General features: G+C 40.7%; 2 protein-coding genes across 5 annotated transcripts in view; one reads left to right on the top strand and one right to left on the bottom strand.

Moving 5' to 3' along the window:
* Positions 1-573: 573 nt before the first annotated feature.
* LOC126483701 (protein C1orf43 homolog) lies at positions 574-24,667 on the top strand. Its single transcript, XM_050106791.1, has 4 exons — positions 574-1,293; positions 12,255-12,417; positions 23,503-23,722; positions 23,975-24,667. The coding sequence occupies exons 1-4, from the start codon at positions 1,135-1,137 to the stop codon at positions 24,186-24,188; spliced, it is 756 nt and encodes a 251-aa protein (XP_049962748.1). The 5' UTR covers positions 574-1,134; the 3' UTR covers positions 24,189-24,667.
* The window catches only part of LOC126483699 (focadhesin), a 288,818-nt gene continuing 286,600 nt past the window's right edge, over positions 24,550-26,767 (bottom strand). For all 4 annotated transcript variants that reach the window (XM_050106786.1, XM_050106787.1, XM_050106788.1 and 1 more), the window contains exon 19: positions 24,550-24,791. In XM_050106786.1, the coding sequence (XP_049962743.1) occupies positions 24,627-24,791 (165 nt within the window). In that variant the 3' untranslated portion in view covers positions 24,550-24,626. The remainder of the gene's footprint in view (positions 24,792-26,767) is intronic.

Below are 26,767 nucleotides of genomic sequence, written 5' to 3'. Positions count from 1 at the left end.
ACCACGCCAAATATCTTCAGAGAGTAATAAGATGACTGGGGAATGCGTGTCAGTTTCACCAGATTATCAGAAACTGCAAAAAGCTTGACGTTAATTTTCAGAAACCGCAAAAAGCTTGACGTTAATTTTCAGGAAACGCAAAAAGCTTGACGTTAATTTCCGTAACAGGCCCTTACCAGGCAGATATATTTGCTCTATAGGTTTTCATAGAATTTTACTAATTGTACTCGCTGATATTAAGAACTAACCTTCGAGCATTAGAATAATCTATCTGTCGCCAGATATCTCTAAGTTACTCCTAATCTCCTGTCGAATGCGATTACGTCCCTCATTAAAGCATTTTGCTTTTTTATTTTGTCTTGTATTAACACTAATAACTTGTCATACGACGTAGAACTCATCGGAAAGTAATATATAAATTCTTTTGGATCCGTGATTCTGATTTCAGTCACTAAATTCCTCTTTCAACCAATCTCGGACCCATTTCCTCTTTTTCATTGTTTTCTGGTGCTTGCAAGCCATAGCTAACATAATTGCAGCACACGCTTTCTTCTGGGCATTCACCATCTCACCCTCGTGAAATCGTGTTGCCAACTAACAGTTTTTGACGGTATTATTGATGGTGTGAGGTCGCTTCAGTATATTGATGGCTTGAAAAACTAGTACTGACAGTACATATTGAAAGCTGCAGGCCCCTTAAATGTCACGTCATTTTTGTGATGTGGTGTCAGTTATCTTTTAACCAAGGATTTTAAATTCTAACCGCCTTGCTTCGACCATAGGTCGAAGTGTGGTGCGGTGCTGTATCTCCGAAGTGTTATCATGTTGATGGAAACGTTATTTTGAAAGCGGAAGACATGCAAAGTACAAGCTCTGAACACGACCAAAATAATAGCATATTTAGTGGCAGCTAGCGTTCAGTTGTCTTAATCACTGATGCACTGCCGAAAATGTCGAAACAGCATTGCGTGAGGTTTTTGAGACCACAGTCCACAATTTCTTCGGGGTAGTTCGCAGTAATAAAGTGTGCGATGGTTGCTGTTTCGTGAGAATGTGTAGCCAACACAGAGTATATAATTCTAGATAGTATTTACCATTGACAGCTATTGGGATATCGACGTGTAAGTAGTCAATATGACACAAGAATTATCTGCTGTCACCGTCGTAATCATCATAGGATGTGGAGTTCTGGCATTTGTATTACTGTTCATATTTGCCAAAAGACAAATCATGAGATTTGCCTTGCGTTCAAGAAGGGGCCCACACGTACCCATAGGCCATGGAGCGAAAAAGGTTAGTTGTCATTGCAGCCTTTTTTACACCTCTTGTGTGGTACTGGAAAGCTAGAAATATGTGGACAACTGGATAACTTGTTATACCTATCACACACGATATTTTCATACAAGGTCTTTATTTACAGTGTTTTTTACATGGAAGAGTGTAAAGACATTCATTCAGTTATGATTAATATGTTATCAAACATATTTCCAATCAATGATTGAGGAAATATCAATCATTATGAATTTATTAATTTCTATTATAGCTATTTAGAAATGAATTTTTGGGCAAGACTTCATTAGCTACAATGCCAGATGCATGTCTTCCTTAAGCTATACCCTGTAGTGAAGTTGTACATAGATCAGGTCAAGGGGAATATTGGATACTAGTTGAATTGTCTTTAACCAGTGATATAATGTGACTGGCTGCTGTGATGTTGTCTATGTGATACCCATTGCTGGATAGAGGTCTCGTTGCATTTCCATGTATTAGTCTTTCATATATGTGATACACATTGCTTCTTTGCATTTTCTGATGTCACATACCCACTGTCTATTAGGTTTTATTGCATCTTTTATCATCTTTAGGAATCCAGAAAAGAATTTCCTTGATTGATTAGCCTGGCAACTTCGCCTACCCATACCTTTTCATTAGGATCGGTCTTAACTGTCTCTCCAAATCCACTATATGCTCTGATCCTTCTTTTTTTCTCCCCCTCCCCTCATCCCATTAATTCCTTTCAAAATATCTTTTATGGTTTTTCTCATTAAGTGTCCACATCTGCCTGCCAAAATTCAGAGCTGGTTATACTCACAGATTAGAAACTTCCTGCCACACATGCACCACAAGTTTAGCCTTGCAAAATAATTCCAAGACAATTTAGGTGTTTTTGTTTGTGTTGTCATGCCCAGCCAATCATTTTCTCCAGCTGCCCATATCAGCTAGTTGTATGAATTCATAATTAGTTTGTACCATTTTCTTTTCCACAAGGTGGTTGTGGATTACTTTGTTATTAATGTTAGGATTTTCTTGCTTTCCTTTAAATTTGTTGCTTCTGTTAGTTATTGAAGTTTACCTGCTCTAGAAGCAAACAGTACAATGCTGTTAGTAAAGGTGTTGTTAATGGTATTCTTCCTTTTCTCAATTTAGATATCTGAAACTTCCTTTAGGGTTTGGTAATATGAAATGTTGTGTGACACTTCCCTGTTTTGAATTCCACTGTCCTTTTGAAATATATTTTTTTATTTATTCATGTACAAACTACATCACAAAATATATAGCATGTTTATATAAAAAAATATTAGTCAAATACAATGGAAAATCCGAAATACATAATCAGAAATATAATATATCGGCCTAAATTACTTTGCTCATTCAGAATTTGGTGTAAGCTGCAGCTGTCTCAGTATAATTAATGAATTCCTCTTGAGTCCACTCTTGGGGTGCATCCATTAACAGGCATTTAACAACACTCACACTTGTCATATTCTATGTAGCCGCACCTTTTCATAAGTTGTTTTGATTGCCCCATGCCTGTACGAAGTTGTTCAAGGTTTTCCAGTGTCACCAGTCTAGGTGGGAGACCTGAGGTAAACATCGTCTGTGACAGGGGCTCCTGGATATTCTTCTGGAAGTTTCAGTTGGTTGTACTGAGTACAGTATATGAAACTTCCTGTAGATTTAAGCCTTTTGGACATGAGTTGATGGCTGTGTAGCAGTTGACACTTGTCATTCATCTGTTTGTTTCTTTCTTTCAACCTCAGTAGGCCTAATGATCTTCTGACATTTGATGGAACAGTACCTGATAATGAATATAAATGGTCCACTCCAGTAGTTATCTTCTAGTGCGTGTTGTTTATGATTGCATTGTTTTTTTTTTTTGTGATGAGATCTTTCCCAGTCTGGGCACCCCTATTTGGCAACCGAAAACCAGGTGGTGAGTGCAGAATACGTTTGTGTTGGTGCTCCACTCTGCAGATGTCAGTTTGTTCTGTATGCCATTAAGTTTTTATGTGTTTGTATTTTAACTTTTGTTTTCTCAGTACATTTCTTATATGTTAATGTTCCTTCAAGAGTGTTGCCCAGATAGGATGGATGACTCCCAATTGTTATGATGAAGAAGGCACACTTGTATTTAACTGGGGTTTGGTTTTAGATTATTGCATCTGTAGCAGTTGATGAGTGTTGTGAGGTCTTCATTCAGGCTGTTTCAGTTTCATTAAAAGATTTTGCTTGGTATGCAATTGTTCTGTTGTTAAAATTTTAAAATTTACAGTTGTTCTATCTCCTGCATAAATAAAAGATTTGAGCTTTTTGGCAACATTTGGTCATTACTATATATGTTAAACAGCAGTGGGGACAGCACACAACCTTGTATCATCCTGTTGTTCTTATTTCTCCATCCGATTCTCTTTTGCTGGGCTTCAACGTAGAATCTTCTATTAAACAGTAGTGACTTAAGAATTTCTACCAGTCTGTCATTGTCATCCGATTTTAGAAATGAGAGTTTTCAGGTTTACAGTGTCATATGCTGCAGTTACGTCAAATCCCCATGCTGTAAACTGTTTTTGACAAATTGAATTAGGTGACCGTCTGACCTGTGTAGGATTTTTCCAGGTGGAAACCTATTCTGTTCATTATTAACCTTTCAAAAAGTTTCAGCGAACACAGCAGTGATATTAGTCAATAGGTCTTGGGGTTATTTGGGTTCTCCCCAGGCTTAAGATCTGCGATGACTTTTATGTGCCACCATATTGTTGGCATTCCCCCCCCCCCCCCCCCCCTGCCCCCAAGGGGGTTCACAGTTCTTTTGGGAATTCGTGTATGGCGCACACAGGACCCTGAGCTATTGTAGCCAATTCTTCCTTCCCTGGTTGCATTTCCTTCACCTGCCCTCCCTCCCTATCCTCACTCCTTCCCCGCTGCCCCCTCCTTTCCCTGTATTGCTTGCAATTTTGTTCCTTCTGTCTATTCTTTCATCCTTTTTGGTGTGTAGGTCCCCACTGGAGATTTGACCTCCACTTCTCAATTTTCTGTTTTTAGTGAGAGCCATTTGGTGGAAGAACTCCCTCCCTAGCATCTACAATGTGGATTCCTCTCCCCCCCCCCTTTCTTCCCCCCTCTCTTCCTCGCTGTAGCCCCATTCCACCCTGCTAGGCCATGAACACCTGTAGCCAGTCCGTGCGGTGGGGCTGTTATGTACCCACCCGGTTGAAGTTCCTGATAACACAGGGATCACACTACTGATACCTGAACTGTTCCCTCCTCATGTATCCCAAGGAGTGGTTGCTTGTCGTCATGGAGCATCGGAAATGCCAGCAACGGCCACCATGCTAGGTGGCCCTCGCTGTGGCTGGGTGGCGCCCATGGGGAGAGCCCCTGACCAGAGCGAGTGGTATCAGGGGGGATGCTTGGCGTATGAAGCATTACAAGCTGCAGAAATGGGGCCATTCTCAAACAGCCGTTTCTTCGAATGGTGAAGGATCATTGAAAGCCACTTCATGTGACCCAGCAGCCATCCCTTCCCTGGCTACACTGTGGGAGGAGGGCCAGGCTCACCATCTGTACTAGGAGGGATGGGGACCCATTCACCATCAGAAAGCTATTGTTTTTTTTTGTGGAGAATATCGAGGACAAGTTTGGTGGAGTCTGCTAGTATGCTCCTTGTTGATCAAAGCTGCTTCTGCCACCCAGTCTGCAGCCCTTTGTGCTTGCGATCATCTTGACAATGCCCCAGTGTCTATTACTCCTCACCAAATTCTGAATATGGTCCAGGAGTGACCTTATCCTGCAAACTGATGAGGAACTCCGGGCTAATCTGGAGTGATGTGGTGTTCATTTAGTTTGATGTATGCAGAAGGGTCACAAAGACAATCGCACTGATACCGATGCCTTCATTCTGGATTTCCAGTGAAGTACCCTCCCAGACAAGGTCAAGGTTATGTGCTAGAGATCTGATGTGAAGCCTACATCCCACCACCCCTGAGGTGCTTTCAGTGCTTGTGTTTTGGGCATATGTCTTCCTGCTATACGGCGGCCTCTCTGTGTGGTGACTGTGGACACCCACTCCATGGAGGAAGCCTGTTCCATCACTTGTGTGTGTCAATTGTCATGACGACCGCTCCCCTCGCTTGCCGGATTGCCCGACTCACAGGAGAGAAAAGAAGTTCCAAGACTACAAGTCCCTGGATTGCCTATCTTATGCTGAGGCTTGCGAAAAGTATGAGACACTCCATCCAGTGTCACTATCTTCAAATTTTGCCTCTGTTACAGCCTTTCCTCCTGCTAGCTATTTCTTACACCAGCCCCATCCCCCTCTCCCCTCCCCCTCTCCTGCAGTTCTCACGATCTCCCAGTCTGGGAGTCTCTCCCCTCCATGGCTGAAGAAATGTCCCCGCACCCCCACCCCACATACACCATTCTTTGGCACCTGCAGTGATCGGTCTCGCCTTGGGACCCTGTCCCTGGTGTCTCTCAGGCTCTTTTGACCACATGATGCACTATTTGTGCGCCCCAAGATCACCTGCTCTCTTGTGGTTGCAGATCTTGCAGACACCTGTACTCCCTCTGTGTCATGCCCTCCTCCACCACTCAAAAGGGAAGGAGGAGGAGAAGAAACAACATAAGTCCCAAGACAAGGCCCCTGTGACGCCCTGGAGGTGCCATCTCCCCCCTCACAATGTGAGCCTGACATCTTATTTATGGATGTCAACGCATCCTTGTCGGTGACGACCACTGACTAATGACCTCCTCTCGGTTTCTTTATGTCTAACCTGGACTCTTGCCACACAGTTATCCAGTGGTATTGCAACGGATACTATTGTCACCTACCAGAAATAAAATGTCGTGTCTCCTCCTATACTGCTTTCTGTCTTGCTCTTCAAGAAATACACTTCCATGATGACCACTCTCCAATGTTTCATGGTTATCGGGTGTTCTGTCAGAACCATGCCGGCCCCAGGGTAGCATCTTGCGGAGTCTGCACTTTGATTGGTTGCAATGTCATTAGTGATTGGATCCCCCTACATACAAATCTGGAAGCAACAGTGGTTAGAATGCAAATGACTCTGGCAGTCACTGTTTGCAATGTCTACCTCCCACCATGTAGGCTACTTCCTTACATGGAGCTCTTTACCTTAATCCAGCAACTCCCACCCTGGTTTCTCATCCTTGGGGACTTCAGTGCCCACCACTCACTGTGGGGGAGTGCCACTTCAACAGGTAGGGGTCTCCTAATTGACAAACTTATTATGGACCTCAACTTGTGTTCCCCTACCCACTTCAGTGCCACTAATGGCACCTATACTACTTTTGATCTCACAATCTTCTTCCCTGCTCTCGTGGTTTCCCTACATTGTTCATCCCATGATGACCTTTGTGACAGTGACCACTTTCCAGTAATTCTATCATTCCCCTGTTGCCGCCAGGCAGATAGGCCCTCACATTGTGCATTCTGCAGGGCCAGTTGGCCGTTACACATGTCTACTCTGCACTTTGACACTTCTCTCTCGAATTCCATTGATTTGGTCGTGCAAGGTGTCCTTGCCAATATTCTTCAAGCTTCTGGCACTGCTGTCCCCCTATCCACAGGCTCCCTCATCGTTGACCGGTACCGTAGTGAACCAAGGATGTAGCAGTCAATGTCCAGGACTGCTGATGGGCTCTGCTGCGATTTAAATGACATCCTTCATGGACCAACCTCCTCTCTTTTAATCGTCTCCATGCTGAGGCTTGTTACCTTTTTAAGCAGAGTAAAAAGGAATGCTGGGAACACTATGTTTCCTCCCTGGGGACGTATGACTCTTCATCACAGGTTTGGTCCAAGCTTTGTAGTCTTCTTGGCTGCCAGCGACAATCAACTGTCCAGTGTCTTAACCTCCAAGGTGCTCTGTGCACTGATCCATTGGTCCTTGCAGAATACTTTGTGATGACATCGGCATCCTCTTCCTACCCTGCTACTTTTCTCTTGCAGAAATCCCAAGTTGAACAGACCCCCTCTCTTGTTTCAACCCACACCACACTGAGCTCTATAGTGAACCCATCACTGAATGGGAATTCTTCCAGGCTCTTAAATCTTTACGAAACACGGCCCCAGGCCTAGATTCTATCCGTGACCAGATGATCCAACACTTGGACATTCTCCAGAGGCAACATCTCCTCAGGGTCTTCGACCGCTTTTGGCTCACAGGTACTTTTGTCACAATGGCAAGCCTGGAAAGAACACAATGTCTCTCGACAGCTACCACCTCATAAGCCTGATGAATGTGCTTTGTAAACTGCTCGAGAGGGTGGTTAGTTCAGATTATGTTGGGTACTCGAATCTCCCTGTATCACTGTGGCTTCTGGACAGGATTATCTCCGACTGACCATTTACTCAGGTTGAAAACAGCCATCTGACAGACTTTTACTAACCACCAGCATCTTGTCGCAGTCTTCTTTGACCTACATAAGGCATAATACATGGCTTGGCACCATCACATTTCAATTACCCTCCATGACTGGGGCTTCCATGGTCTCCTTCAGATTTTTGTCTGCGAATTTTTATCTCCCCGGGTTTGAGATGGCACTTAGTGCCCCTCAGATTCAGGAGAACGGTATCCCACAGGGTTCTGTGCTGTCACATTCTTCCTCATAGCCATCAGTGGGGTTGTAACCTCTGCTTGCCCTAATTTTACACCAATGATTTTTGCATCTGGTGCAGCTCCCACTCAGTAGCATCTGTTGAGCGCTGGCTCCAAGGTGCCATCCAATGGGCCTCTGCATGGTCCATGTTCCGTGGCTTCCAGTTTTCTCCCTCCAAAATGCAGGCCATGCATTTTTGTCATCGACCCACCATACACCCAGATCCAGATCTTTATTTAGGCAACCAGCTCCTCAATGTTGTAGTACAATCCCCTTTCTTGGGCCTTATTTTTGATAAAAAGCTGACATGGCTACCCCATTTTCACCATCTGAAGACTACATGCATGCAGAAGCTTAATGCTCTCCACCTCCTAGCTCACATATTTTGGGGTGCAGACCTTACCACTATTCTCCATCTTTACTGTGCTCTGGTCTTGTCCAGACTATATTATGGTAGTCAAGTTTATGGCTCAGCGACTCCTTCCACTTTGCAACTACTTGACCCTGTTCACCATTGCGGGGTACGTCTGGCTGTTGGTGCCTTTTACATTAGTCTTGTTGACAGTCGCCTAACAGAAACATGGATTCCCCTCTACAAATTTGACGGAGCCAACTCCTGGTTTCTTGTCATTCATCAATTCCCTGAGCATCCTTTGTACGCTGTCCTTTTTGCAAACGAGGTATGTCTCCCTCCTGACAAACCGTCCATGGGTGGGATTGCCGGTTGAAATGTGTCTCACTTCGTCTCTCAGGATCTCCATTTCCACTCACTGGAATGCACCACGTGTATTTCCTCCCATAACCCCCCCCCCCCCCCCTCTCCCTTGTATGGTACCTAGACCACGGATTAGGACCAACCTATTCCACGGTCCTAAGGTCTCTGTCGTCCCTACGGTTTTCCGGCATCTTGTACATGCCAACCTTGCAGAGTTCCAGGGTGCCACCATCTTCTACACTGTTGGTTCTAAGACAATCGATACGGTGGGATATGCTTTCACATCTCCTACTGGCTTAGAATGCCATTTATTTCCGGGATCAAGTAGTGTGTTCAGTGTTTTAATTTGTTCAGACAATGAGCAGCCTGCAGTCTATTGACCGATGCTACTCTCGTCACCCTTTGGTCTCTGCTATCGATGACTCTCTCTCTCTGCCCTTGGCCGTGCTGTATGCTGTATGCTCAGTTGTCTTTCCCTGGTTCCAAAGTCATGTGGGCATCCCAGGGAATGAAATGGCTGGCCATCTGGCTAGAGAAGCAGATACTTACCTCCCATTCCGTTTCATGATTGCAACTGCGGATAAGCGGATCTACATCAAACCTTTCTTTGCCCAAAAGTGGAATGAAATCTGGTGGGCTACTGCTAATAGTAATAAACTCCGCACAATCAAGGAGTCTACTGCAGTTTCGCACTCTTCCTTCCGCTCCTCTCACAAGGAGTCCACTGTTTTATGCTGTCTATGCATTGGTGATACCAGGCTCACCCATTGTTTCCTCCTGTGTAACGAACCACCCCTACAGTGTGGTTTGGAGCCAGACTGACAGTATCCCACATATTGGTGGAATGCCCTCTTCTTTTGGCCCTTCGTGCTAACAAGGGAACCTCCCCATCGCACCCCTCTCAGATTTAGTTATAAGTTGGCGCAGTGGATAGGTCTTGAAAAACTGAACACAGATCAATCCAGAAAACAGGAAGAAGTTGTGTGGAACTATGAAAAAAAAAGGAAAATATACAAACTGAATAGTCCATCTGCAAGATAAGCCACATCAAGGAGAGTGTGAGATCAGGAGCGCCGTGGTCTTGTGGTTAGCGTGACCAGCTGCAGAACGAGAGGTCCTTGGTTCAAATCTTTCCTAGAGTGAAAATTTTACTTTCTTTATTTTCGCAAAGTAATGATCTGTCCGTTCGTTCATTGACGTCTCTGTTCACTGTAATAAGTTTAGTGTCTGTGTTTTGCGATCGCATCGCAAAACTGCATGATTACTAGACGAAAGGACGTGCCTATCCAATGGGAACCGAAAACATTTGATCGCAACGTCATATATCAACCGATTCCTCCACAGGAAAACACGTCTGATATTTTCTATACGACACGGGTGACGGCATGTGCGTCACGTGACAGGAATATGTTGTCGACCCACCTAACTTGTACACTTGGCGAATGGGTCAAAAGATTTTTCTACCTTGCCCGATTTAGGTTTTCTTGTGGATGTGATAATCACTCCCAAAAAAGTGATGAAAACATAAGAGTTTGTCATATAAACTGCAACAAATGAATGCTACAGTTTCACAGTCGCACAGTTTTCCCTGTATTCTGTCAAAACATGTTTTTAACGTTTTCAAATTTTTCCGTGTGTAGACCGCCAAATCCTGCATACATCCAAGCAAATCTGAACATCTACTGGAATTTTGGAGTGCGAAGTTGATTTTGTGTGAGTGCCTGAACTTTGATAACTGTTTGAAAATAAAAAATTAAAATTTTCACTCCAGGGAAGACCTGAACTAAGGACCTCTTGTTCCGCAGCTGCTCACGCTAACCACGGGGATCCTAAGCACTGATTATCCTTGATGTTACATATCTTGCAAATGGATTACTCAGTTTGTATATTTTGCTTATTTTTTTCATAGTTCCACACAACTTCTTCCTGTTTTCTCGATTGATCTGTGTTCAGTTTCTCAAGGCCTATCCACTGTGCCAACTTACAACTAAATCTGAGGGGGGTGCGATGGGGAGGTTCCCTTGTAAGTATAGTCTTCCTGATTTCTTAATTTTAATATTAGCAGACAATTCACAAATGGTTGAACTCGTCCTCAGTTTCCTACATGAAAGTGGTTTTTATTTCCAGCAGGGGTAGGGTGGTTGTGGTTGGCACCTCTCTGCATGTCTTCTTGGTCTGGGACCTCATGACCAGTCCCCCAATAGAAAGACTGCCCTTCTTTTCCAGTTTTTAGATTTGGTCTCACCTTTTATGCCTTTTAGTATGTGTGTTTTAACTTCATTATTTTATAATTTGACGCCCCTCTCTGGATCCATCCACTTTTAGCAGACCCTCTTTCTTCTGTGCGTAACTTCAGAATCATGGGACTGATGAACTCACTGTTTGGTCCCATAAACCCTCTCAATTAATCAGTCAATCAGTTTTGGAATTTTCATGATCCACCAGTAGCAATTGGTGAAAGGCTGAGTAACCACTTTTTGGTTTTTTGACCGATTTTAAATTATTCCATTCCTGATGTCATCAAGTCCAGCAGCATTTTCAAATTGCTTATGGCATCTTTAAGTTCTTTCATTGGAAAATCTACAACCGATATGTTACTTTTCTTTGTTTTGTTTACTTTCAGGCTAGATAGCTGCTTTATTTTTTTTTGTCTGCTTTATAGTTTAATGAAATCTGGTCAGCTGTTTGGTTAGTTGTTTCATTTGTGTGAGGTGGTCTTATGGTGGGGTTATTTCATAGTTTTTTTTAACAAGTCCCCACACTGTCCTAGTAGTGTGCGTCATGCCCATGCCCTCAACAGTCTCCATCCAGGTCTGGTGCCTTGGTCACTTAGTGCTGCTAGTAAATCTCTGTCAGGCTCAGTTGTTTCTTTGACGAGGGGATTTTTATCAAAGAGATCACAATACCTTTTGCATGGAGCCTTGTTTTCTATTGTAAAACCAAATATATATTCTGTCCTGCATCCTCTTGGGATTGTCTTAACAGAGTCTGCCTCAATGACTTGTGTTCAGTCATTGAAATTTAATGGAAATATGTTCTTCAGTGTACTAACATAAGTTGTCTCAGTGCCTTGTTTCTTACAGGTTGTTAGTACAGATTTCACCAAACCAAGTCAATTTTAAGCTTTCTTAGAATCTATGCATTTTGACAGTAACCTTGTTAGTGAAATCTTAAATCACTAAAATTAAAAAATCACACTCACCTGTAGACCATATTTCACTCACTGCTGTGATCATTAGCATTTTTCTCACATTTTAAAAATTATAACACCCAGAACTTAAATGCTGCACCAATTACTATTGTTTTCATTTCTTCCAATTCCCTGCAGTATGTATGTAGAAGCAAACTTGGGAACTTAGTGAGGGACAAACATATGTATGATTTTTTTGTTCAAGCTGCTTGGGAATATACGTATTGTATCTTGACAGTGACATTTCTAGTGTGCTGTTTGGCAGAACATTGCATTTACCATTTTGTGTGTGACTCAATTCGTCTTTACAATATCATCTACAACTCTATTCTCTTCAGTAGATTTTAGCATCTTGTCATAAAGTTTAATGTTTCTTGTTTATTTTTCTTAAAGTAACTGCAGAAATATGCTCCATTGTGAATAAACATGATCATTTGAATTTTCTTTCAGTCCTTAAGAAGAGAACTTGAAAGAATGATTGATGTTATTCCTCGTATCGTATATGAGCCAAAACTTATGACAGATGATGATCCACAATATATCCTTCAGCCCGGAACTGAGCTCCCACCACACTATTTTAGACTGAAGGCAGTAGATGATGTGAGATTACTAGGTAGGTACCAAAAAAGAATGTGTAAAATAAGAGAGCCATGAAATTAAGCCCAATTTCATAGTTAGATCTTGATGAAATATTTCTCTTTTAAATGACACAATGCCAAATAATGCAAGTATGTTTGTGTACATAAATCCTCATTGATTCTGAGAATTTCTGCTCTGTAAGTATGAGTCATATAGTTTTTTCACTAACCAAAAATATCTTAAACTTGTTCAGCAAAAAAGAGTGGCAAATATGGTATATTTTAATAAGTCTTTGTTTTGTACAATGCAGATAAGTGTGTCACTATAGATTTAAGAATCACATCGTTCATTACATTTTCAAAGAAGACACAAAATAGAAGCATTTGGTGTAATCTATTTCCACAAGTTTCAACAATAAGCTGTGTCATTATTGCAAGTGGTGTAACCATCATGGGCTTAAAAATTCAAGAATCTCTCTTTATTTGGCATTTAAAATTCTTTTGTTTCCATGTTCTCCTTTGATTGGCTTAAGCAACTAATTTTAAGATAAAGTTTGATTCTGGTGAACAACAACAGCAGCCGTAAGGGAAAACTTTTTTTTTTTTTTTTTTTTTTTTTTTTTTAGTATGTTGAAGATATAACCCCTGCTCATACCAAAACAGGAAGTTTGTGTTTGAGACAGAATGTAATGGGTCATTTGTAGAGAGAGTCCAGGTTCTTGATGTTAGAGATGTTTGCAGTTGGTGAATACCACACTACCACCTCAAAAGCAGATGGCTCAATATTGAAAGATCTTTAAAAATTATAACTAGTGATGAAACGTGACTTGGTCAGTTTGAAAAGAAGTAGCTTTGTGGGTCTTTGGAGATGACACTTGCCAAATAAAAATGAAGGGAGCAAGGAATGTGGACAAGACTGATGTGCAGTTCCATTTATGCAAGTCAGCACTGTTTCACATGAAGCAAAGGTTGTAATGAAAGCTAATTATGATCATGTACATCTTCCTTTCAATTTTGGCAGTATCTGCAGAAGCAGCCAAAGGCAGAGCTTTGCATGATGTTTTTCCCCACAATGTTAATGCAGTAGTTCCAACATAGGCAGAACTTGCTAAAGTGATTTATCCCTCCTCTTTCCCCAAAAGTGAAAGATATAATTGGCAGATGTAACTTTGAATCTACAGAAGTGGATGTAGATGACTATTAAGTTTCCATGAACAGCTTTCCCAAGGAAACATGTGGAACTGTCACCTAAATGGTTTGAGAGGATGCACCAGAGCATACAACTTGAATGAAAGTACTTTTGAGACAATATGGAGGTAATTTTTGTGTGCAAGGAAGAATTTGCACTATTATCTCAAAACTTTTAGTGACCCTTACCTTCTTTGATTCCATTCTTAAATCAAATTTTGAAGCTCAGTGGAATCAGAGTGCACTTTTAGCCCTGCTTAGAGAGAGAGAGAGAGAGAGAGAGAGAGAGAGAGAGAGAGAGAGAGAGAGACTGACTGACTGACTGACTGGAATGTGTCATTGACTGGGATGTCACTAGACTTTTCCTTGCAATCAACGTGGCAGTTGGGTTCAGGAAAGGGAAGTTGCAGCAGTTTTAGCATGTTTGGTCATGGTTGTATCTTGTCTGCCTCACATGTGGAACTGTCCCTCACCAAACTAGTGCAGGCACTACCCTTTTTATGTTCCATAGTGACAAGGCTGTAATGTGAGTATCTTTATGTGAGAAAATCTGCCACATACAGTAAAGTAATGATAAGTGTTGCCATAATCTGTTATGGATGATAATGGCAAATACATTGTAGATGGGTCACAGTGCAGTACAGCACATCACTCCTCATTTCAACATCTAACAACTGGTGATTAGAACTGCCATTCACCACCTACATCTCTACTTTGAGTTACAGAAGCCACTTGTTCTCTGTGTCTATGTCTGCTCTCCAACACCATAGGGCGTGCGGATCAGTACTAGCCCAGGGATCAGTACTAGCCCAGGAAAACCAACATTGATTAGATTAGATTCAGTTTTCATTCCATAGACCCAAAAAATGAGATGATTCTTGTGGGTGCGGAACATGTCAGAAAGTATGACAAAAAAACATAAAACATTTGAATATAATACTTACTACCCTGATCCTTTGTCAGGAGATAGTTGAAAATAAGTTAATACAGTGCAGTAAACTGGGACAGCTAATATTTACAGAATTAACACACTGTCAGAATGAAACACTGTTATCCACTATTAATAAATTTATCATACACAAAATACCTAATCTAGACTGTTGTGACCAAGTGTTGTCAAAACTGAAATCTAACAGATATTTTTACTTAAGCTGACTTAACAGTCTCTGTTAAGATATTTATTGGAGTAGAAGGAGTCGCCTATCGAAAAGTCTTTCAAACTCTGTTTAAACCTAGTTTTTAATGGTTGCTGGTAATTTATTAAAAATGTGTGTTCCTGAATATTGGACCCCTTTTTGGACCAAGGCAAGCGGTTTTAGGCCTTTATGTAGATTCTTCTTATTCCTAGTATTGATACTGAGTACTGAGCTATTGGTTGGAAATAGAGATTTATTACTTGCAACAAATTTCAGGGTCGACAGAAGCGTCTGATCCCACGTGTCGGCTTTGGCCTGTGACGTAAGGGTGTTGTGGTGTGTGACGTCATGACGGCGCGGAGTTTGGTTTGTGAGTGTGGCGTGTTTGTAGATGTCGCCGTGTTGTGGTTTGTTGTGCCCTCTGGTGGTATGTTCAGGGCTTTCGTTTGTGTGGTGTAATGGGCTCAGTTTGCTCTTGCTCATTATCCAGAATTGTTCGAGTGTTGGCTGTGTTGGTAGTGGAATTCGTTTCAGTGAGTTAACGATTTTGTGGTTTTGTGTGAAGGTTAATTTAGTGTTGTTCGCTGCAGTCATGTGGTAATTTTAGTAAAATTAGTCAGTTGTTTTTGTTCAGGATGGATATGACGGACAAAATCAATAGTTCGCGTCTGAGGGCCATGATGGGGAACACTGCTTTGGAACTGATAAAGTTTTTGCAGCTGTTCGGTTTAATTGCCGAGGTCGTCAAGTGCTCTATTTGTGGCGAAGAAATCAAGTTGGCTAAAGTTCCGGCGTCTCAGACCAGGAACGGTTATATGTGGTGCTGTTGAATAGATGACATTTGGCATTCCATACGGCGTGGTTCCTGGTTCGAGAAGTCTAGGTTGAGCATGCGCGAGATTGTACCGGTGACTTATTATTTTTGTTACAGATCCCCACACAGTTTTTGCGTGCATGAGACTGTTGTGTGAGTGAGAGGAGTGTGCTTGATTGGTTTTCTTTTTGCCATGAAGTGTGTTCAGAGTTCATTAAGTACAGGGGTAAGCTGGGGAGGGGGGGGGGGGGGCATGGGGTTGTTGTGGAGGTGGACGAGTCCCAGTTTGGGAAAAGGAAGTACGGGAGGGGTAAGTCTGTGGTTGGTCTCTGGGTGTGGGGGGTTGTTGTTCCAGGGGGGTGGGTGTTCTGCATGTGTTTTTAGGGTTGTGGAAGGGAGGTCTAAGGCGGAATTAGAGGGGTTAATCGAGTACATAGAACCGGGGTCCACACTAGTTTAAGATGCATTTCTTCATATAGGGGATTGGGTGAGAGGAGTTTCAATCATTTAGTTGTTAACCATAGCTTAGAGTTCAAAAATTATGAGACGGGGGCTTGCACAAATACAATAGAGGGGATGTGGGGGGCTGTTAAGTCAGTTCTTGGGAGGGGGAAGAGGCGCTCTTCCAACCTTCAGTCTCATTTAGATGAGTACTGTTGGCGGAAGAGTGTCCCTGAGGGCTATTGTTTTTGTTTATGGGGTGAGGGGGGAGGTTGGGTTGGTTGGGGGGGGTGGGGGTTGAGGTGTGGATGGGTCGGGTCTTTCTTTTGGTTGAGTATTTTTTCTTTGGTGTGTGTGTGTGTGTGTGTGTGTGTGTGTGTGGTGGCCAACCTAGTTTGCGGTGCCGGAACTTTTTTGTGTTAAGTTTTTATTTTTTTTTGTTTTTAGTGTATGTGTTGAGTGTTGGGGTCTAGGGAAGTGTTTTATTGAAATGTGTGGCTGTGAATGTTGGTATTGGTATTGGGAGATGTTTTTGAGCTATATAAGTCAAGGGAAGTGTTCGATCCTAATTTATGGGATCGGGAGCTGCTGTTGATCTATATAGGTCAAGGGAAGTGTCCGATTCAAGGTGATATTGTGTTTAGTGGTATTTGGGGAGTTTTGTGATGTCGGTTTTTTTCGTCGTTTTGCGTGGTTTTGTATGGGGGTAGATGTCTAAATTTGTTTATGTTTATATATCTAAAAACAAAGATGATGTAACTTACCAAACGAAAGCATAGGTATGGTGATAGAGACTCTGACAAACACAAAGCAGACATATGCTTGTATCTGTATATGTGCGGATTGATGTGTGTGTGTGTGTGTGTGTGTGTGTGTGTGTGTGTGTGTGTGTGTGTGTGTGTGCGTGCGCGAGTGTATACCTGTCCCTTTTTCCCCCTAAGGTAAGTATTTCCGCTCCTGGGATTGGAATGACTCCTTACCCTCTCCCTTAAAACACACATCCTTTCGTCTTTCCCTCTCCTTCCCTCTTTCCTGATGAAGCAACCGTAGGGTGCGAAAGCTTGAATTTTGTGTGTGTGTTTGTGTTTGTCAGTGTCTCTATCAACATACCAACACTTTCGTTTGGTAAGTTACGTCATCTTTGTTTTTAGATATATTTTGCCTCCACCCCAAAAACCCCCCATTTCTCGCGCTTGTCCTGTTAGTGTCATTAGGATTTCTGTGGAACGTGTGTGTTTATTTTTTGATGTATTTTCATCCTCATAATGTGTACGTAATGACTTTATATGCGCCATATTGGAATCGTGGTTTATAGTCGTTTCCGCCATATTTGTGACGTCATGGGTCAAAGCAGACGTGCGGGATCGGACGTTTCCGTATTTCCAAATTTCATTAAGGAATAAATATACTGAGAAACAGTGGTTAGAATACAGAGTTCCCTGAACATGTTTCTACAAGATGTTCTTGAATTCACACCACAAATGATTCTTATCACATGCTTTTGCACCCTAAAAACTTTTGTTCGGTTTGATGAGTTGCCCCAGAAAATGATCCCATACGACATAATAGAATGAAGGTAAGCAAAGTTTTTTTTTTTATGTTTATATCTTCTACATCTGACATCATTTTCACGGCAAATACAGACTTGTTTAAGCGCTTTAGCAATTCTGCGTTATGCCCTTCCCAACTGAATTCATTGTCGAGTTGTAATCCCAGAAATTTAACACTGTCAACCTCTTCAATCTGCATGTCTTCGTACATTATACTCATGCTGGAAGGAAATCTCTTACAGGTTCTGAACTGCATATAGTGGGTCTTCTCAGAGTTTAATGACAAAGAACTAGCTTTAAACCACTTATTAATGTCAGTGAAAATTTGATTAGCAGCTATTTCTAAATCCCTACTTCACTTGCTACTTATTACAATGTTTGTACCATCTGCAAACAAAACAAACTTAGCGTCTGGCAATGTGACAGATGAGAGGTCATTAATATACACAAGAAAAAGCAATGGACCCAAAATGGAGCCTTGAGGAACAGCACATGTAGTTAATTCCCAGTCAGATGAAGACTGACTGCACAGGTATTTCGCAACGACACCGTTTGTTTCCTGTTAGTTAAGACATAAACCATTTCACACCATTGCCGGTGACACCATAAAGTTAGAAACTTACTTAAGAGAATGCAGTGGTTCACACAGTCAAAGGCTTTTGACAGGTCACAGAAAATGCCAGCAGCCTGTAATATATTATCTAATAAATTACGTACATTCACACTGTAAGTGTAAATAGCTTTCTCTATATCGTAACCCTTCAGAAATCCAAACTGTGACTTGGACAATATATCATTTGCAGTCAGATGCTTAAGGAGACGCTTGAACACAACCTATTTAAATATTTTTGAGAAAGCCGGCAAAAGTGAAATTGGTCAATAGTTTGATGGTATCTCTTTATCCTCCTCCTTGTAAAGAGGCTTAACTTCAGCATGTTTTAGCCAGTCTGGAAATGTTCCGCTGACTAGAGATTGATACCACAAATAACTTAAGATCGAACTTTACTTGCATGAGCACTCTTTGATTAACTTTGTTGATATGTTACATACCCACTGGAATACTTAGATTTTAAGGATTTAATGATGGATGCTACTTCTTTGGGAGATGTGAGTGTCATTTCCATTTTAGTGAAGTTATTTTTAAAGACTGGTCTCAGATACTCCATTGCACTGTTCACCGAACCTGATAACCCCAAGCTGTCAGTAACAGAAATAAAGTAGTTGTTTAAGAGGTTTGCAACACTAACTGTACTTGTTACCAAATTTTCATCATTTTTAGAGCTATCTGTTCCTTTTCCTTTTTGGCCCCACCTGTCTCTGTCTTCGCAATATCTGATACAGTTTTTATTTTGTTACCTGATGTAATTATCTTTTTCTCATAATAAAGCTGCTTAGATTTCTGGATTACTTGCTTCAGTATTTTGCGGTATTCTTTGTAATGCATTACAATTCTAATCTCAGAGCTGTTCCTAGATAGTAGATAGTGTCTCCTTTTTGTCCCACATGAGGTTTATTTTTTGATTTGTGTGTGAGTTGAGTTACCTTTAGGGGAAAACAATTCTCAAAAGTGGAGGCAACTTTATTAATGAATGCTTTGTATTTTCCATTTGAGTCAGATGTATTGTAAACAACTATCCAGTACATGTTTTTGAGCAATTTGCTGAATTTCTCAATTTTTGACTTATTTATTACCCTCCTGTACTGAGATTTAATAGATTTTTTTATCCTGACAAGTTTCAACATTTAACACAAGATGCTGCATGTCAGGATCAGATAGCCCATTTAATATTGGTTTTGTGATAGGACTTTTTACCCTAGATTTGTCTACAAAGATATTATGAATAGCAGTCTCAGAGCATTTACATATCCTAATAGCAAAGTTCACACTAGGAACTAAATCGAATGATAGTGTTACCGACTGCAATAATTGTTCACTGACAGAGCTTTTCAATAAATCCACATAAAAATCTCCAGAAACCACTATTTCCTTGTTTTTTATTATGAGGTGGGACAGAAAAGCTTACAGATTTTTTATGAAGAGGTTAAAATTTCCCGAAGGAGATCTGTATATACCTACTATTATAAAGGACTTATTATGAAATACTATGTCTGTTGTACAAGCTTCTAAGTGCTGCTCTGAGCAAAATTTATTAATATAAATATTCTTGAAATCAAAACAGTTTCTGACCAGTATGGCAACTCCTTTCACCATATTTCCTCTACAGAAATAAGAAACTAACTTGAATCCTGTAACATTTAATATATGTATACCAGTGGTCACATGATGTTCAGAGAGGTAGATTATATCAACTGGTTTGCTCAACTCTAATTCTTCAACACAAATAAGCAACTCGTTAAGCTTACCCCACAGTCCTCGGATATTCTGATGCAATAGTGATAGCTGATTTTGTGCACTGGCAGAATTACAACTGAATGAACCTACTTTTCCTGCCAATGTTTGAGTATCTTGAGAGTCAATTGGAGACTGTCAGCGTGAATTGTGTATATTAAAATTTGCTTTCTGTCTGCCTGTTTTATCAATGTGAATGTCATTTTCAGCCTGTCTCTGAACAACTTTTGTTTCTGCCCTTCCTACCCTAAAAAAAAAAAAAAAAAACTGTGGATCTGTCACTTGCAACCACTGGTGCTTTACCACTTGTGACAGTACCCACCCCCCTCTCCTTAAGTTATTTGCTATTAACCCAGACAGTTTTCCCTTCCCTTCCCTTCCCTTCCCTTCCCTGTTGAGGTGAAGGCCATGCTTAGTATAGTCCCACCTGCTGATATTCAACAGGAACCACATCGATATGAGACCCCATGCCCGATCCAAGCAGCTGTTCCACCTCTAAATTTACTCTCCTAACAGAAGAGTTTAAATGAGGCCGGTCATAGTGACTCAGAACACACACAAGCCCAACACCAGTACATCTCGTTGCTGAAGCTATCTTTACCAGGTCACTCTCAATTGAATAATTTCGGTTCCTATCTGTGCTGTTGCCTGCTCCACCCACTATTACCATGGTGTCTTCCTTTGTGAAGTCTTTACAAAGTGAACCTACATCCTCTATCACCTGACCCAGACTTGCACTAGGTTTGTAGAGTCATGATATAGGTCACCTGGACTGGTGAGTCAGAACACATTGCTACATGCAAAAGACAGGGTATGACTGCATACCAGAGTACTATTCAGGGAGACAATGCAGAAATTCTTATTTGGGTGATGTTAATAGGGTTTCCAATAAATCTGCCATTACTTCTCTACGGCAAACTGTTAAACAACATGCTGTATGACCAAGTTCATCCAACTGTTCACTTGTAGCCTCCTACATATGACTGTGCCTAACACCAAGACAATGTTCCACCCCATTGCTGTCAAGCTGTTAGAATTGAGGAACACTCCTAAGGACATAAGTGCATATGTGGGCTTCTGTGTCATCTTATTTCAGTGCAATTGGAGCACATCTGGGAAGCAATTGAGTGAGATATGTGCTACTTAGATCAAACTCATTGAGTTGAGAATAGCTTTTGGGCATTATAGATTAGTCTCATTTGCACATTGAATTTTATTGAGGATCAGTTTCAGATGGCAAACAGCCATAACCAAATTTCAAAAAATGATTAAGCTACCACTTTGTCAAATAGTTTTGCAAAATCTGATACATACTGGTAGCTTGATCACTATTTGAAACGTGATAATGGATGCTTTTAATCCAAAACCAGTTGTCAATTAATTGTAACATGCGAGTGAGACTATAGACTTCTACTACATACTGACTACTTGCTGTTGCTCTGTGCCACCATGGCAGATTATGTAACAGATTGAAAAATTGTGGGTGAGGTTAGGTCCTTAGCACTGTTGGTATCCAGAGGAGGCAATGTCTTGGTAAACTGTTAGTGTCATCAGTGTTTAAGTGGGATCAACAACTGCCAGCAGTCACCAATTGTGAACATAATTTTTGTGGTGTTGTAACATTAAATTCAAACAGTGTATCCCCTCCTCCCCCCCAAAAGAGAACTTTCCAGGGACTGACTGACTAGCTGTATTTTAAGTTGTAGTTTTTTTTTTTAGAGTTGGTTTTGGATTACGGTCCTATTTTTTTCATATTGTTGTCATCCTCCTCCTTACTTGATTACCTTGCAAAGGTTAAAACAGTTAAATGAAAATAGTACACAAGTATTGTGGATCAAAGGGTGAAAAAAGACACACAGATTGAGAAAGAACAAAATTTGTACAATGCACTTGGCCACAAGTGTTTTGGTACAGGGAAAGCTTATTGATTTGAAGTATGAACTGTTGTAACAGTCACAGTATTCATATAGGCAGCTCTGACTTTGACCTATTCCGACACTTGGAGAGAAATGCTGTTAAACAACATTTTGAGTTTAATGGGAACTATACACTGATAAGCCAAAACATGGCCACTGTCCTCTGCGACATTGGATGCCGCCTGGCAGCATTGCAGGCATGTGACTTGGTAACAAAAGTTTGTAAGTGGAACAGACATGAATGGGGGATCACCCAAGTGAAGATGTGGGCTGCAAATGGGGAAACCCATTGAGATAAGTGACTTCAGCAAAGGGCAGATTATTATTATGCAGAGCCTGTGGACGAGTATCTCGAAAATGGCGAAGCTGGTCGAATGTTCATGTGCTACTGTCGCGAGCATCTACGGATGAGGTTAGAACAGTGAAACTACAAGTGCTAAATGGAACAGTCACGGCTCTTCACAGGACTTGTAATTTGGAGGCTTGTCTGCTCTGTAAAGTACGTTAAATTGTGATGTGTGGCATCTCTGCCAAAAGAGCACAATGCTGGTGCAAGCACAAGTGTTTCGGAGCACCCCATTCATTGTACATTGTTGAATATGGAGCTCTGCAGCAGACCACTCTTGTGTGTTCACTTGTTGACTGAATGACATCGTCAGTTATGATTGCAGGGGGCACGGGACTATTTGGATTCGGCCATCAATCAATGGAAACATATCGACTCTTCTGGTGAATCATATGGTTTATGGTGATCTCCACAAATGCCATTATTTAGGTGAAGGGCGGCTAGAAACATGCAGTGCACCATGGATGCAGGCTGCAGGGACAAGTATTATGCTAAGAGAAAGATCCTCCTGCACTTGCATGGGACCTGTGGTTGTCCAGACACACTGACAGCTGTGAAACACCTGCATCCCTTCATGTGTGACGTCTTCCCTGTGTCTCGGAACCAGAACTGTGCTACAGTAGTTTAAGGAGCATTATAGTGAACTCGCATTGATGTCTGAGTGACCAAATTTGCCTGATGTGAATCCTATGGAAACCATCTGGCTTGCTATTGGATGCAATCACCGTGTATGCAAATCAGAGGCCCATTATTTTTGTGAATTACGTGATCTGTGCATAGACCTCTAATGCCACATACCTCCAAAAAGCTACCAACAAATTGTCGGATACCTTATATGCAGAATATGTTATATATGTCATTCCAAATACAAACAAGCTATTAAACAGGTGGTCATAATGTTTTGGTTCATCAGTGTGTATAGGTTTCTTGCAGACCTACCAGATTGCACTCCTGCAATGAAATTTACTCTAGTAAAATACTGAACAGAGTGCGTAAACCTAAAAGAGAACTACATTGTAAACATGTAAGTTATGTATCCAAAAATGGGTTTTCAGTGGAAGGCTCATAAATTTTCATCTTACCTCATTCATTCCCAATAATGAGGTATAAAATATGAGCAGTATTCACATTGTTATATAGAAATTTATTGCAAACAATATTAAAGAATTTAATTAGCGGGTTGCAAGTCTGCAACCACTTTCTTTGTCCACATTAGAAAAAAAAAGGATAATTGAATTGCAGTCTTCTGTAGTGAAGACATCTCTTACCCATTTTTTAAATTATCACCATCCAACAGCAAATAAAATATTAAACATCTTTTCTTATTTGTTACATTAAATACTGATTTTTAAAAATCTTTCTTTCAAAATCTCTGCCAGAACAAGAAATAACTAGGCAAGATAACTGTTTGGTGAGGCATCCACCCGAGAACCTCCGTGCTTTTCTACTTTCGGCACTGGCAGTGCCTTTGAATGGACTGGGACCAAAACTTGTTCATCAATTCTGTGACCTGTATGAACATGCAAGACATGATCCAAGTGAATTTGGAGATGAAGAATATCAAATGTATTCAAAGTTACTCTTGAAACTAATAGACGCGTAAGTATTCATTTGAGATGTGTTAATAAATATTCTAACTGCTGTTAGAGTTCTATGTTTATGTAATGATGATATAGCGGACATAATTTGGGTCATTTAACTAACATAGTGACATTTTATTTTACTTGCCCCAGATTTTTAACTGATTGGTGGCAAGTGTCTGTGGAATAAAGAGAGAGCAAGAAAGTTTTATTTCTTTGAAAATGAACTGTGTGGATTTGCAAATTTTAAATTTTCACTTCTCTCTTGCAGGGCTAAGATGCTGAAATCATATCCTAATAGTCGTAAATCTAGCCCCAGCAGGACTCCTTTGAAGAGAAATCAAGATAAATACAGGAACTTGCTGGACACAAAACTAAGGTCTGACAGGAAGCTAACAGATGAAGTTCTTTGTGTTAATGACAAAGAGATCCGGCCATCTTCTCTCCCTGTTTCACCTGATGAAAACAATGAGACATCAGTCTGACATAAGTTGAGTTGTGCTTCACTGTGGCTTTGACTCACAGTTGGACAAAGAACTACTAATGTACATGAAAGGGCAAATACCTGAACAGTCTACTTGTGCATTTTCTGTCAACGTCCTAATGAGCCCATATCACAGTTGAAGTGTTGACGTATATGAATGTCCTGAAAGTGTTTCTTTGTTCTTTAGCAGTACTGAATTACAAACTTAGTTCCAATTGTGGTGCTAAGATAACATATCTGCAAATACTACTGCAGGTTGAATTAGAAGGGTATCCGTGGCTGTTAATAGTTTCTAGTCATATATCTTCATAAGATAAGCCAAATAATGATTTGTTTCAAAATCATATAATAAGAATGATGCATTGTTAGCATAATTGTTTTTAATTGCCAAACAAGCTTTGTTACAATAATGTTATGAGCTACACAACTTGTATGTTCACTAAATAAAATTTCTTGGTGATCGAAGATTAACAATTTTCATCCAAACTGTGTTTTCTTTGAAATATTTTGTATGGTGTAAACTTACTAAGCCATCATAAAATACTGCTGCATATAATGGTGATGCTACACTGGACTTGCACATATGAAATAACCATTCTGTCATCTGAAACAAAGAAATGATGAAATATTATATTCTGAGGATATGTTATGGGTGTAGGAAGTATCAATAGCGGGGCCAATTAAGGAGGTGGATGTAAGGTTCTGTAGCAGAAAACCAGTCATTACATATGTATACTGTCAAATCATTTTGATGCAGTGATAATTCTTACATAAAGCTTTCCATAAAAAATGTATGACCAAAAGCAATTCATGTTAGGAATTTTGCAGTGTCTAACATGTTAGACAAGCTATAAAGTAAACAAGATGAGATCTCTCACTCCCCCACAAGACAGCATTCACAACATTGGACCATCAATAGCATTAAAAGTCTGCCTCCAAGTGGGGATAGTGCACTGCTCACAAGTTTCAGGAGGTATGTGGGTTGAGTGAAAAGCAGGATATATTAGGATAACCCACTACAAATAGAAAAGTACATTATTCAAATATTTAACATTTACGTCTTTGACTACAAAGCTATCATTGATTTTAATAACAATAATAATTTCACTAATAAAATATAAGTTTTCAAGCAAAATAAGCAATATTTCAGAAACGGGAAATAAAATATATGGCTGAACTCAAGCATGTGTTGTGGTTGTAATAGGGAGGTAATCACCTAAGGTCACAATGCCTGTATTTGGGAAAGTAACATCTTAACAAAATTTTCCACTGGTGACAGTGACAGAAAAAATAAAATATCATAGCTTTGGCTTGCTTTTAATTTAACTTTGTTTCTTGTACATACCTTTTTCAATAATATGCACCAGGTAGCTTTCTTTCCTCCAGACATTTTTGTCAGTTGGTTCGTATTTATAAAAACTTCACAAAAGTGCTGTACATGTGGACACACAACACTACTAACATGGAACAAGAGTACACTAGGAGGCCAAGTGAACACTATGAACCAAGTGTTGCTATCACATTGTTTTGATGGCGCTGTCAGCAACATAGTGGGAAAAGAAAGAGAGAGAGAGAGAGAGAGAGAGAGAGAGAGAGAGAGAGAGAGAGAGAGAGAGAGAGAGGGGGGGGGGGGGGGGGGGGATGCACCACAGCAGACAAAGGCTCTTTACTCATATCATAACAATCCCCCTATCCACATAGCAGATCTGGGTTCAATTACTGACGGCAGAACCATTTAAATTTACATGACCATCAATGAAATGGTGTCAAACAAAAATATTTCCATCAAGCTGAGAGTCACAATTAATAGTGTAAACTGACCTGTGTGAAAGTATGACAACAGAAGCAAAAACATTATTGTAAACATGGTTCCACAAATGAGCTGTTTGCAAGGTAATTAGGAATGTGTGGTTATGAGGTGCTGCTGACTTAAGTATGAATTATTCCAGCTAGTACAAATGTACAAACATTTGAAATCTACACTTTTACTCAGTCTCCATCAAATTGGGTTCAAACTTCACCCATGGACTACCTTACCTTGCACAACATTGGGGATTGTGGTACAAACAAAATAGCACACAGGTAAATTTTGCCGCTGATAATACATATATCTAACGTGGCAATATAGTCCAAGATGGATAGGTTGAACACAGTCTGCATCTTGGCCTTCAAGGTCTGCTGACCTCAATCCTCTGGATTTGTTCCGTCTCGGATAACCTCTAAAATTAAGCGTGTAGAACTCCCAATGATGCTTCTCAAGATCTTGCACAGTGAATTGTCAATATAGTGAAGATAAATGGGACAATAAGAGTGTGTTTGAAAGAATATGTAACTCGCTCTGGACACTGGGCCAGTATTGCCTCCAAATGTGAGGAAGACACATGCAACATCTCCTTTAACAGGCCTAAGAGTACAGTTAATTGTGACATGCTTAATGGAATGTTTACTTTATTGATTTGATACTGAAGTCAGTGGCAGCTCTTAACCACACATTTACAATTATATTCTTAAATGCTTGTTTCTGGACCCACGTTTATGTTAGTATACTATCAACCGTTTCAGTTCTTGCTACTAATTGCC

Source organism: Schistocerca serialis, chromosome 6, assembly GCF_023864345.2.
Source record: "Schistocerca serialis cubense isolate TAMUIC-IGC-003099 chromosome 6, iqSchSeri2.2, whole genome shotgun sequence".
NCBI classification, from domain to species: domain Eukaryota; kingdom Metazoa; phylum Arthropoda; class Insecta; order Orthoptera; family Acrididae; genus Schistocerca; species Schistocerca serialis.
Note: the sequence above shows the minus strand (reverse complement) of the source record. Positions and strands in the feature narration are given on the sequence as shown.